This window comes from Mobula birostris, chromosome 13 (genome assembly GCF_030028105.1).
Source record: "Mobula birostris isolate sMobBir1 chromosome 13, sMobBir1.hap1, whole genome shotgun sequence".
Taxonomy (NCBI): Eukaryota; Metazoa; Chordata; class Chondrichthyes; order Myliobatiformes; family Myliobatidae; genus Mobula; species Mobula birostris.
Genome location: NC_092382.1, coordinates 47,333,719 through 47,347,833, shown reverse-complemented (window position 1 = coordinate 47,347,833; position 14,115 = coordinate 47,333,719). Strand labels below are relative to the sequence as shown.

Below are 14,115 nucleotides of genomic sequence, written 5' to 3'. Positions count from 1 at the left end.
TACTCAACAACTCAATCCTTCTGGCATCCTCTAATGCTTCAGAGGTTGGCGCTTGCAGAAATCTATCAACATCCATTGCCGCTGATTTTTCACACACAAATAAATCAAAAGGGATTTACCAATGAAATTGATAATTAATCAATCAATATGCCCCCAAATTTGTTCATATTCCAGGCGCAGGCCCCAATTTTCTTACGAACTGTAACGCTTTAGAAACGAACCAGCAGCAATAGACTACACCAGGCGTCTGGTTTTGATGTTAAAATCACTATCTTTATTAGTATCTACTTATAAGATAGTAACTTAAACAAGATAAACAAAATTGAACAGTGTTACGTGTGTGTGTGTGTATATATATATATATTTAAAGATAACTCCCAAACTATTGAGCTTAGAGGCTTGAGATGGTAAAGTATGAAAGTTCAGTTCATCCATGGAATAGTTGATGAGAGAGAGATATTTGTAATCCAAGGTAAATGTCGAGACAAGGCAATTATGTCAAATTCCACAGGTTCCACGGTGGTAAAACAAGAGAAAAGTCGCTGTAGATTTTATCCTTGTCGTTCTAAATCCACGTACGAATTATCACCGAAAGGGACTTGTCACAAGGGGTATCATCTTCAAGTGAATTACCAGACCATACCCAGACACATAAGACATAAGTGGTCTTCACAAATCCGATCCACTCCAATGGATCAAATGAGGTGATAACCACACATTCGATGTTCACTGAATCAATAATTAACCCACCCTTGTGGGCATGGGAAAGTTCTAAACAGTGACCCTTGGCCACTAGTTCCCTTCTTTCGATCCTTCCATTTTTTCTCCTTTGTCTCCATCTGACTCTGAGTGTCTGTGTCCTTGGTTAAATCTAAACAAGCTGCGAGCGATGTAAACAAGCTGAAAGTCAGACTGATTCGCCTTCTTAATCTCTCCCTCTCCCTTAAAATGACAGTCCACAGGAAATGAAACCTCGAGATTCATATCAATGCCCGCTCCCCAATGTGAACTGACTGGTGTGCCAGTAGTTGGGATGACTGAGTGAATCCTTTCCCACAGTCTGAGCAGGTGAACGGCCCCTCCCCAGTGTGAACTCGCTGATGACTCTGTAGGGTGGATGATCGAGTGAATCTCTTCGCACATTCTGAACAGGTGAACGGCTTCTCTCCAGTGTGAACTCGTTGGTGACTCAGTAGGTCGGATGATCGAGTGAATCTCTTCCCACATTCTGAGCAGGTGAATGGCCTCTCCCCAGTGTGAAGTCGCTGGTGACTCAGTAGGGTGGATGACTGATTGAATCCCTTCCCACATTCTGAGCAAGTGAACGGCCTCTCTCCAGTGTGAACTCGCTGGTGGGTCAGTACGTGAAATGAATGAGAGAATCTCTTCCCACAGTCTGAGCAGGTAAAGGGCTTCTCCCCAGTGTGAACTCGGTGATGACTCTGTAGGTTGGATGACTGAGTGAATCCCTTTCCACATTCTGAGCAGGTGAACGGCTTCTCCCCAGTGTGAACTCGCTGATGACTCTGTAGGTCAGATGACCGAGTGAATCTCTTCCCACAGGCTGAACAGGTGAACGGCGTCTCCCGTGTGTGAACTGACTGGTGTGCCAGTAGGGTGGATAACTGAGTGAATCCCTTCCCACAGTCTGAACAGGTGAACGGCCTCTCTCCGGTGTGAACTCGCTGGTGCACCAGTAGGTCGGGTGACCAAGTGAAACCCTTTCCACAGTCTGAACAGTTGAATGGCCACTCCCCGGTGTGAACTGACTGGTGTCTCAGTAGCTGAGATGACAAAGTGAATCCCTTCCCACAGACTGAGCAGGTGAATGGCCTGTCCCCTGTGTGAACTCGCTGGTGACTCTGTAGGGTGGATGAACGAGTGAATCCCTTCCCACATTCTGAGCAGGTGAACAGCCTCTCTCCAGTGTGAACTCGCTGGTGAGCCATGAGGTCAGATGACCGAGAGAATCCTTCCCACAAATTCAGCAGATGACTAGCCTCTGCCCAGTGTGAACTGTCTGGTGTGTCCACAGGTGGGAAGACTGACTGAATCCCTTCTCACACACAGAACAGGTGAATGGTCTTGACCAGTGTGAACTTACTGATGTACCTTCAGCTGAGATGACTGAGGGAATCCATTCCAACAGTCTGAGCAAGTGAATGGCCTCTCCCCATGTGTAAAATGATGGGCGTGCCAGTCAGTCAGATGATCGAGTAAATCCCTCCCCACAGTCTGAGGAGGAAGGATGATCGAGTGGTTCCCTTGCTCCACTTCTTAAATATCTGGACAGAGACAGCAAAACTGGTGTGTTGTGTTCAAGATTCCCATAGACAAATTCCTTGTAGTTTTTAACCTGTAAAAAGATTTACAAAATCCATCAATGGGTGAAGGACAACATTTCAGATGAGATCACTTTAGTCACTAAGGCGCGATCTGACATCACACTGTTACAGTGACAGTCAACCCAAGTTGGAAGGAGAAATCATCTTCTAACTGTGCAGAGTGCTGGTATATGGAATTAAATGGTATCTGGTACCTGGAATTAAACTGTCTGATGCTCTTCCTGTCTATATACGAATGGTGCATTTCTGCCGTCTCAAATCTGTGACTTGGATCAGTTTGACTCTCTCCACTGGTATTATTCCCTGTTCCCACTGAGCTACATAGGTCTCTGGCTCCACAGTAACTGAAACACTCTCACACAAATAGCCTTTGTTGACCTGCAGCTGGGATTTTCTTTTATGCACTGTTAATTTAAAGTGCCACAGTTTAAACACCGTATAAAAATTTGCTGCTGAGATGAATGGTTGGTCTGTTAAAAGGAATTAAAGTGAATATTAGTATTATTTAAGGTTCTTGTCACAGTCATAGAAAAGTACAACACAGAAACAGACCCTTCGGCCTATCTAGTTTGTGCTGAACTAAACTTTCTACTCCCATATCTCTACCATCCAGGTACCTACTCATACCTCTTAAGTGTCGAGATTGAGCTCACATTCACCATTTGCGCTAACTGCTCATTTCACACCCGAATGACCATCTGTGTGAAGAAGTTTCCCCTCATTTTCCCCTTAACGTTTCACCTTTCACTCTTAACCCATGGCCTCTGGTTGTATTCCCACCCAATCTCAGTGGTAAAAGCCAGCTTGCATTTACCCTATCTATACCCCTCATAATTTTGGTACTCCTCCATCAAATCTCCCCTCAATCTTCTACGTTCCAACAAATAAAGGCCTGATCTGTTCAATCTTTCCTTATAATCAAATTCTCCAGACGTGGCAACATCCTTGCAAATTTTCTCTGAACTCTTTCAACCTCTTTAACATCTTTCCTGTAGGTAGGTGACCAAAACTGCACACAACAGTGCAAATTAGGTTTCACCAATTTCTTATACAATGTCAACATAACATCTATCTCCTGTACTCAGTACTTTGGTTTATGAAGGCCAATGTGCCACAATCTTTCTTTCCGTCCCTACCTAACTGGGGCACCACTTTTAGTGAACTATGGACCTGCGTTCCCAGATCCCTTCCTTCTACATCACTCCTCAGAGCCCTACCAGTCACTGTGTAAGACCTTGTTCCTACCAACGTGCAACACTTCACACCTGTCTGCATTAAATTCCATTTTCTGTTTCTCAACGCATTTTTTCCAGTGTGTCCAGATTGCTCTGCAAGCCATGATAGTCTTCCTCACTGTCCACTACACCCCCAGCCTTGGTGTCAGCCACAAATTTGCTGATACATCTAACCATGTTATCATCCAGATATCTGACATAGATGACAAACAGCAACAGATCCAGCACTGATCCCTGTGGCACACCACTAGTCTCAGGCCTCCAGTCAGAGAGGCAACCATCTGCTACCACAGTCTGGCTTCTCCCAAAGACAGTGTCTCATCCAATTTACTATCTCATCTTGAATGCTGAGTGACTGAACCTTCTTGACCAACCCCCCATATGAGACTCTGTCAAGTGCCTTGCTAAAGTCCATGTAGACAACATCCACTGCCTTGCCTTCATCCACTTTCCTGATAACTTCCTCGAGAGACTCTATAAGATTGGTTAGACATGACCTACCGTGCACAAAGCAATGCTGTCTATCCTTAATCAGTCCACATCTATCCAAATAATTATATATCCAGTTCCTGCACATATGTTCCAATAACTTTTCCACTACTGATGTCAAGCTCACCAACGTATAATTTCCTAGTTTATATTTGGAGCCTTTCTTGAACAGCGGAATAACATTGGCTCCAAACCTCCAGTACCTCACCTGTGATTTAAATACCTGTGCTTGGGCCCCACCAATTTCTGCACTTGTCTTCCACAGGGTCATAGGGAACAACTTGTCAGGCCCTGGTGATTTTTCCATGGTAATCTGCCTTAAGACAGCAAACACCTCCACCTCTGTAATCTGTACAGGGTCCATGAAGTTGATGCTGCTTTGCCTCACTTCTATAGACCCTGTGACCATCTCCTGAGTAAATACAGATGGCAAAAAAATCTCCCCCATCTATTTTGTCTCTTCATATGGATTACCATTCTGATCTTTCAGAGGATTAATTTTCTCCCTTGCAATCTTTTCACTCTGAACATATCTGCAGAGTCCCTGAACATTCTCCTTCACCTTGTCTGCTGGGCAACCTCATGCCTTCTTTTATTTCTTTCGTAAGTGTTCACTTGAATATCCTGTACTTCATAAGTACCCCATTTGTTCCTATTTACTTGTAACTGGTATGTACCTCCTTTTTATTGATCTGGGAGATGAAAGCCAAAGGGGTGATAGAGCTGCATGGTGGAAGGTGGGTTTGTGTGTGTGTGTGTGTGTGTGTGTGTGTGTGTGTGTGTGTGTGTGTGGGATTAAACTAAAGTTGCTGAAACTTTTCATTCCTGACTTTATCTGAAGTCTGAACAACATCTGTCTCCACAACTCTGCACTATATGTTCTGTTATTCAGGCTCCTCATGTTAGCCATTTCAGCCCTGGGAAAAGCCTCTGACTATCCACATGATCAATGCCCCTCATCATCTTAGACCCCTAAAAAAGGCTTTAAACATAAACAAGGAAATTATACATGATTTGAGGATTTGTTAGAAGTATACAAAATTATGAGGGTATGGATAGGGTTAATGCAATCAGGCTTTTACCACTGAGTTTGGGTGGAACGACAACCAGAGGTCATGGGTAAGTGGGGAAGGTGAAAATTTAAGGGGAACATGTGGAAAACCTCTCAGTGAAATGGTTGAGAGTGTGGAATGAGATGCCAGCACAAGTGATGCATGTCAGCTCGATTCCACCATTTGATGAGAAGTTTGAATGGGTATCTGTCTCCTGAGTAAATACCGATGCAAGAATGCTATGTAAAATCTACCCTATCTATTTTGCCTCCTCGTATAGTCATAGTCATGCTTTATTGATCCTGGGGGAAATTGGTTTTTGTTACAGTTGCACCATAAATAATTACTAGTAATAGAACTATAAATAGTTAAATAGTAATATGTAAATTATGCCAGTAAATTATGAAATAAGTCCAGGACCAGCCTATTGGCTCAGAGTGTCTGACCCTCCAAGGGAGGAGTTGTAAAGTTTGATGGCCACAGGCAGGAATGACTTCCTATGACGCTCAGTGCTGCATCTCGGTGGAATGAGTCTCTGGCTGAATGTACTCCTGTGCCCACCCAGTACATTATGTAGAGGATGGGAGACATTGACCAAGATGGCATGCAACTTAGGCAGCATCCTGTTTTCAGACACCACCGTGAGAGAGTCCAGTTCCATCCCCACAACATCACTGGCCTTACGAATGAGTTGTTGATTCTGTTGGTGTCTGCTACCCTCAGCCTGCTGCCCCAGCACACAACAGCAAACATGATAGCACTGGCCACCACATGTCCACACTGACCCCCTGGATGGACACAGGGGTCACTAGTACCTTAGCTCTCCTCAGGTCTACCACCAGCTCCTTAGTCTTTTTCACATTATAGATACCATTCACAGTATAGATTACCATTCAGTGATCGTCCAGAGTGGGCACGTTTCTGCACTGACCTTCTCCATGTTTCTATGATAGAGAAGCTGGCCAAACTTGATTGGAAGGGGAAACTGGTAGAAACTGACAACAGAGCAGCAATGGCTGGAGTTTCTGGGAGCAATTCGGGAGGTGAGTGATAGATACATCCCAAAGAACTGGAAGCATCGTAAAGTCTGGAGGGCAGAACCATGGCTGAAATGAGAAGCCAAAGCCAATGTAAAAAACAAAGAGAGGGCAAACAAAAGAGCAAAAACTATTGGGAAGCTTTTAGAAACCAACAGAAGATGACTTCAAAAAAAGTCAGCTGAGCTCAGGGCGTGGAATTATAATATTGTAGTCACTAATGAGTCTTGGTAGCACCCAACAGCCTGAGGCATTTAGAGAAACAAAATATCCGGGGTCTCAATATCTCTGGAAACCAAGGTTCCCTGCACCAGTTACCAAACTTTTATTTTGACAGGCACATACAACCCTCGAAACTTCACTTCTGAAGAACTCCCACTTACCAAGTGCTCCTTTGCCAGAAACATCCTGTCCCAATTCACACTTGTCAGATCCTTTCTGATACCACCAAAATTGACCTTTCCCAAGTTAGAATCTCAACCTGTGGTCTAGACCTCTCTCTTTCCATATTTACTTGGAATCTCATGGTATTATGATCACTAGGTACAAAGTCTTCCCATACACTAATTTCTGTCACTAGCCCTGGATCATTTCCTAATAGCTTATTGCACACTTCTACTTTGAGAATTCTACTGGTTGAGAGCACATTTGACAAACTCTGCCCCATCTAGTCCTTTTACAGTATGGGACCCCCAGTCAATATATGGAAAGTTAAAATCACTTACTGTATCAGTCTTTGTTTCTGGCATAGTCTGTGATCTCTCTGTAAATTTGTTCCTCTCAATCCCTCAGACTTTTGGTTTCAACCAAGTCCCAGTAATGGTAACAATATCAGAATTCAATGCACTGAGCTCATCTGGCTTTCCCATGATGTTTCTTGCATTTGATTTACACAGCTCAGTACATTCGAAGCACCATGCTCAACCTTTTGATTGTTGACTTTGTCTGAAGTTTGAACAACATCTGACTGGTGTCAAGAAAACAACCACTTCCTCGATGTCACAGAAACAAAGGCGCTGGTTGTGGATTACAGAAGGAATGGAGACAGGCTAACCCCTATTGACATCAATGGATCTGGAGTTGAGAGGGTAAACAGATTTAAGTTCCTCGGCATAAACATCGTCGAGGATCTCACGTGGTCTATACATCCCGGCTGTGTGGTGAAAAAGGCACAAGCATGCCAGTTTCACCTCAGAAGGCTGAAGAAGTTTGGAACGTGCCCCCAAATGTAAAGAACTTTCTACAGGGGCAGAATAGAGAGCATCCTGACTGGCTGCATTACTGCCTGGTATGGGATCTGTACCTCCCTCAATCGCAGGACTCTGCAGAGACTGGTGCGGACAGCCCAGTGCATCTGTAGATGTGAACTTTCCACTATTCATGACACTTACACTGACAGATGTGTAAAAAAGGGCCTGATGGATCACTGGAGACCTGATTCACCCCCAACCACAAACTATTCCAGCTGCTACCATCCGGGAAATGGTACCACAGCATGAAAGCCAGAACCAACAGGGTCTGGGACAGCTCCTTCCACCAGGTCATCAGACTCATATATTTATGCTGATACAATTGTATTTCTATATTATATTGACCATTCTGATGTACATACTGTTTATTACAAATTACTACAAATTGCACATTTAGATGGAGACGGAACATAAAGATTTCTACTCCACATGTATATGAAGGATGTAAGTAATAAAGTCAATTCACTTCAATGACTCCACTATCTGTTCTGGCATTCAGGCTCCCATCCGCCCTGCAACTTCAGTTTAACATCCACTAGCACTAGCAAGCCTTACCACTAGGATATTAGTCCCCCTTCTAGTTCTGTTCCCCTAACTAATGAATCCCCTTTGACTTTCCTGTGCCAGCTAATTCCCTGCCAACAGTTTCTAACGTGGTCTACCTGTTGTCCTGGGGGATGGCCACAAGAGTACTCTGTGATGGCTATTTAACCTCATTCTCCTTCCTGACTCGCATCCAGTTTCCTGTGTCCTGCACCTTGGGTGTAACTCACCTCTCTTCGTGTCATCCCCTCTGATTTCTGAATGATCCGGAATTCATCCATTTCCAGCTCCAACTCCCTAACGTGCAGGGTCATAGGGAGTCAGGAATGTGAGGGTATCAGGGACACTGGAGGTCTCCCCTCCTTCCCACTAATGTCCCCTCTAATTTGTAATGACCAGTGTGTGCAAAAATCTTGTGCTGCACAATTCTTGCCCAGTGACAACATGTGAAAACTGAACTTTATATAGAGAGGTATTCATTTCAACAGCGAGCAAATCACTGGTGATAAGAACTTTGATCTCCTCTGGGTTCGATTGAGTTCATCTGCACTCTCACACAACCTATGTAGCAGGCCTATAGCAGGTAATGAAGGATTTTCTAACCAGTGCTTTTGCACACGGCCTATATGTGATTTTCGTGCTAAATGATGCTTTAAAAAGTCAGATTTCCAAATATCACTCCACTTCTTCCCATTTGCAAATTCTCCAGCAACTTTTGCATTGCCACAATACACACAGATAACACCAGTTTCTATACTGGACATAAACATTTCTCCTGAACCCTCCCCCAGGTGACTGATGGTGGTGAACTTAGTGATGGCAATACCAATGAGTATTATCTCGCAAGACAATCCAGGTATTACCTAACCGGAAACCTTGGTTGCAGTATGAGGTCGTCCCTTTTAAAGGCTACTGCTGTGGCTTTTAGGTCCGGGGATACCAGTTGCTACACGGAATCCAGGTGTGAACTCCGGAAAGCCATTAAGGGTGCCAAGAGGCAATATCAAGCCAAGTTGGAAGTCCAGGCTAACCAGAGGGATGCGGCAGGGTCTAAATGAGATCACTGAGAGCAAAGAAAAGGCTGGGAATATCAATAACTGTGACGCTTCTCTTCCTGATGAACTAAATGTATTCTACGCCAGATTCGAACAGAAAAGGAGCATCCCGCTTCCTCCGGATGAACTGGACCTGGTGGCATTGAGGAGGGCGTTAGACTGGCCTTCCTGAGATAAATCCAAGGAAGGCCTCCGGCCCAGGTGGCGTCCCAGGACGGGTTCTCTGGGCCTGTGCAAGCGAGCTAGCTGGAGTGTTTGCTGACATCTTCAACTGCTCCTTGCTTCAGTCTAAGATCCACTCGTGTTTTAAGAAGGCATCGATAATCCCAGTGCCGAAGAAGAGCAAGGTGGCATGCCTGAATGACTATCGACCTGTGGCTCTGACATCAATTGCTATGAAGTGTTTTGAGAGATTGGTTATGGCACACATCAACCACAGCCTACCGGTCAACCTCTACACTTTGCAATTCGCCTACCGGAGCAACAGGTCTACGTCAGATGCCATCTCTCTGGCCCTACATTCCTCCTTAGGACACCTGAAGAATAAAGACGCATACGTAAGGCTCCTTTTCATTGACTACAGCTCTGCCTTTAATACCATCATTCCAAATAAACTGATTCCTACGCTCCGGAACCTGGGCCTTAGCGCTCAGATCTGCAGTCGGATCTTCAACTTCCTCACAGACAGGACCCAGGCTGTAAAAATAGGGGACAAGCTGTCCACTACAATCACTCTGAGCTCCAGTGCCCCACAAGGCTGTGTACTCAGCCCCCTGCTGTACTCACTGTACACCCATGACTGTGTAGCCAAGTTTCCATCAAACTCAATATATAAGTTTGCTGATGACACAACAATTGTAGGCCGTATCTCGGGTAAAGATGAGTTTGAGTACAGAGAGGAAATTAAGAACCTGGTGGCATGGTGCAAAGACAATAACCTATCTCTCAATGTCAGCAAGACGAAGGAATTGGTTGTTGACTTCAGAAGGAGTAGCACGACCCAATTTACATCAGTGGAACAGGTCAAAAGCTTTAAGTTCCTCGGGGTCAATATCACAAATGACCTGACTTGGTCCAACCAAGTAGAGTTCACTGCCAAGAAGGCCCACCAGCACCTTTACTTCCTGAGAAAACTAAAGAAATGTTGCCTGTCCCCTAAAACCCTCACTATTTTTATAGATGCACTGTAGAAAGCGCTCTTCTTGGGTGCATCACAACCTGGTATGGAAGTTGTCCTGTCCAAGATCGAAAGAAGCTGCAGAAGATTGTGAACATGGCGCAGAACATCACACAAACCAATCTTCCGTCCTTGGACTCACTTTACACTGCACGCTGTCGGAGCAGCGCTGCCAGGATAATCAAGGACACGGCCCACCCAGCCAACATGCTTTTTGTCCCTCTTCCCTCCGGGAGAAGGCTTAGGAGCTTCAAGACTCGTACGGCCAGATTTGGGAACAGCTTCTTTCCAACTGTGATAAGACTGCTGAATGGATCCTGACCCGGATCTGGGCCATGCCCTCCAAATATCCGGACCTATTTCTCGGTTTTTTTGCACTACCTTACTTTCCATTTTTCTATTTTCTATTTATGATTTATAATTTAAGTTTTTAATATTTACTAATTTTTAATATCTTTAATATTTAATATTTGTACTCCAGGGAGCGGAAAGCGCAGAATCAAATATTGCTGTGATGATTGTACGTTCTAGTATCAATTGTTTGGCGACAATAAAGTATAAAGAGAAGGGCAGTAGTCTGTCTCACTGGAGTCTGGAACATTTGTGATGTGAAAGCTACTTCTTGTTCAGGGCAAAGGTGCTTGGTATCATTATGTACCCAGAGTGAATGGGTCAAAACATGTCCTCACGGGTAGAAAGGTCCAGAACAAGAGGAGGTAGAACAAGCAACACACACAAAATGCTGGAGGAACTCAGCAGGCCAGGCAGCATCTATGGAAAAGAGTACTAATGATGAGTTCCTTCAGCATTTTGTGTGTGTTACTCGTTCTACCTCCTCTTGTTCTGGACCTTTCTCGCCGTGAGGACATGTTTTGACCCATTCACTCTGGGCATCTGCAGACTTTCTCTTGTTTGTGATCGGAGGCAGAACAAAGGTGATTTTCTCACCTGGTGATGTAAAAGATTTTGTTCCCTTTCTCCGAGTTCCCAATCCTTGCATTTAGATAGCTGGAGCTCAGCTCTGTCTGAGAGATCCTCATCAGCTGGAAGCTTCCCGGGGCCCGTGTTCGGAGCCTGGGGCTGAAAGAGAGGGAAGGGAGCAGGACTGTCCCGGGATTCCAGGTCACGATGTCCGGAGTTCACAGCAAATGTCCCCGAAGTCGGTGTTGAAAAACCCGCGCCCAGAGATTCATTCTTACCGGCAGCTTATATCTTACCTGAGCCGATTTCCTGAAGCCTATGGATACCCGAGACCATTTGCATACTGCGCGCATGCGTGATATTCGGGTCCATCGGCAACCCTGACGCCTGCGCATTCGATCGATGCTTCAGCGACAGCGAAAATTGCAACGCAGAGGTTTCTGGGTAATTACGGTGCCATTAAAGGTTTCTGCAAGCAAAGGTTTCACGTCCGTACCTCAGTTTTTTTTTAAATGTGGATAACTGAGCAGCTCTTTTAACGCACAAAGCAGCTCCCATAAACAATACACTTAATATCAGCAAACTTTCCGCGTTTCTGATGCCAAAGTAGAACCTTCTTACAAATGCAGATATAAAACACGGGGGACCACCAAGCTGTCTGAAGCGCGGTCCTTTGAAAAGAGTGAAAATGACACAAAACGTTGAAAAGAGCAGGGAAGAAGGAGTTTAACCAACTTTAGCAAGAGCCCTGAAGAACGTCATAACCCCAGTGCGCTCAGTCTCTTATTCAGCCTGGAGAGAAGCATGCAGGAAATTGATGCAGGTGTGTAGTATGAGAGACATTGGTCATGTGGATAGCCGGAGGCTTCTTCCCAGGGCTGAAACAACTAACACGAGGGGTCATGGGTTTAAGGTGCTTGGAAGTAGGTACAGAGGAGATTTCAGAGCTACGTTTTCTAAACAAAGAGTGGTGTGTGTGTGGAATGCATCGCCAGCAACGGTGGTAGAGGCGGACACAATAGGGTCTTTTAAGAGACTCTTAGATAGGTACATGGAGACTAGGAAAATAAAGGGCTCTGCAGAAGGGAAATTCTAGGCAGATTCTAGAGTAAGTTACGTGGTCGGCACAACACTGTGGGCCGAAGGGCCTGTAACGTGATGTAGATTTCTATGATTCCGTGAAATTCAAGGGAAATCTATCCCACGGATTGGTGACTAGTTGCAACCTGTCATCACAGGGAGAGTGAGAGGGAAACGGCAGGGATAGATTTTGATATACTGATATGGAACAGAAACATGGGCAGGAACCAGATGGGCCGAGTGGACTCTACAGTATACATTGTGAGTGTGGTAGAGATAGTAAGTACCTGAGACACGGGATTTGATACAGAACTGCTTTATCTTTCACAGATCCACAATATTAAACATCAGTCCCGTTTAAGGCTAACATCAGCAGATCAGATTGCTCCAATGCTCAGTGACTAGGGTTCAGTACTGGGTGCGATGAGCAGCCGCAAGAACTGCAAATTTTGACGGTAGCAGTCCCTCATGAACCTGCAGCTGCCTTCAGTCATCGTGATGGTTAATCATTTAGCATAGAACTGATTTGAATTTCCTCCCTCATGTGAAGTTGCTGATGTTACAGCAGCTGGGATGATTAAGTAAAACTCTTTACTCACTCTGGACTGAAATGTGGCCTCTATTTATTGTGAACTCACCGGAGCATCACAAGGTGGGTTAACTGAATGAGTCTCTTCGCATACACGGAGCAGGTGAACGGCCGCTTCCCAGTGCGAAGCTGTTGGTGTATCTGCGATGGCCGACTGAATCCCTTCCAAAATGAGAGCCAGTGAATGACATCACACTGCTATCAACGTCATGGCAATGTATCCAATCAGATCACGGGCATGGACACGTGATCGGGCTCTCCTTGTAGCGAGTGGGGCGCTGTCTTCTCCAGCATCTCCGCCTCCACATTCAAGGGTCGGCGGCATTCAAGCGCTGGTGAACTGACAGATACAGCGGAACTAACGTGCTGTTGTGTTTGTGATTCCCATGCACAAGTGCTTTGACTTTTCTACACTGTTAAAAGTTTGCAAAGCATATCAGTGGGTGAAGGACAGTATTTCAATTCAGAAAATTTTAGTCTCCATGGTGCCTTCTGATAAAAACACTGTCACAGCTCAAAACAATTTGGAGGAAAAAGACTTCATCTTCTAACTGGCTACAGTTCCGGCATCAGGCACAATATCAAACTCTCTGCTTCTCTCTCTGTATCAAAATCGATCATTCCTCCCCTTCATCAGTCTGTGACTTGGCTCAGTTTGTCTGTCTCCTTCGCATTCTGAGCATGCGCCACACACCCACTGAGATCACGTTTTATATACACGGCTGCGACTAGAGACTTTCTGATTATTATGTCCCTTCTGGCATTTGACGGTGGTAAACTCAGAGTCAGTAATGTTATTGAATCTCAGGAGCAGGTGATTAAGCTTTCCCGTTGGAGATCGATAAACTGCCGGTAGTGCGTGGCTGGATGAGTGGGTCGTTTTCAGACTGGAAGGGGGTAGCGTTTGGAGTTCCCCAGAGATCAGTCCCTGACCACAGGTGTTCACAGTTTAATGGCCTGGCGGAGGCAGAGAGATGTGAGATGCCCCAGTCTGCTGGTGACGCAGCAAGAGTGGAGTTGGGGGGAGGGGAGTCTATTCACATTCAACTTCGTAGCTTTAAAATCTGTACATAGTGCACTGTGGGGCTGCAGTGGCGGGTTGCATTGCTGGGATCAGTGCACGGTCACTGTGGGCTATGAGGATTTTGTGAATAAAGCGTCATTCTCCAATTGAGAATCTCAAGCCGGGGAACAAGCTTATCGTTTGTATATTTAAGTTGTATTTATGGCATTGTGATAACCAGATACTGTAGCCCTCCACGACTTCTCTATCCAGGCATTTCAATATTCGACTTCATTCAGGAAGCTTAATAGTCTGAGTGTGGATAAATCTCCCGGACCT

The 14,115-nt window shown here is 45.1% G+C and overlaps 1 protein-coding gene across 3 annotated transcripts; it reads right to left on the bottom strand.

Annotated features, from left to right (window-relative positions):
* Positions 1-331: 331 nt before the first annotated feature.
* Positions 332-11,451, bottom strand: LOC140206790 (uncharacterized). 3 transcript variants are annotated; one of them, XM_072275008.1, is made up of 3 exons: positions 11,401-11,424; positions 11,132-11,263; positions 332-2,356 (listed from the first exon to the last, which is right to left on the bottom strand). In XM_072275008.1, exon 3 carries the CDS (start codon positions 1,947-1,949, stop codon positions 981-983), a length of 969 nt encoding a protein of 322 aa, XP_072131109.1. In that variant the 5' UTR covers positions 1,950-2,356; positions 11,132-11,263; positions 11,401-11,424; the 3' UTR covers positions 332-980. The 3 variants fall into 3 exon arrangements, with proteins under 3 accessions (XP_072131109.1, XP_072131110.1, XP_072131111.1); XM_072275009.1 differs by lacking the exon at positions 11,132-11,263 and having other exon boundaries at positions 11,401-11,451; XM_072275010.1 differs by lacking the exons at positions 11,132-11,263; positions 11,401-11,424 and adding an exon at positions 9,483-9,542.
* Positions 11,452-14,115: the final 2,664 nt, after the last annotated feature.

Excerpts from the sequence above, each read along its gene's own strand:
- LOC140206790 (XM_072275009.1), bottom strand. The coding sequence starts at position 1,949 with ATGGCTCACCAGCGAGTTCACACTGGAGAGAGGCTGTTCACCTGCTCA.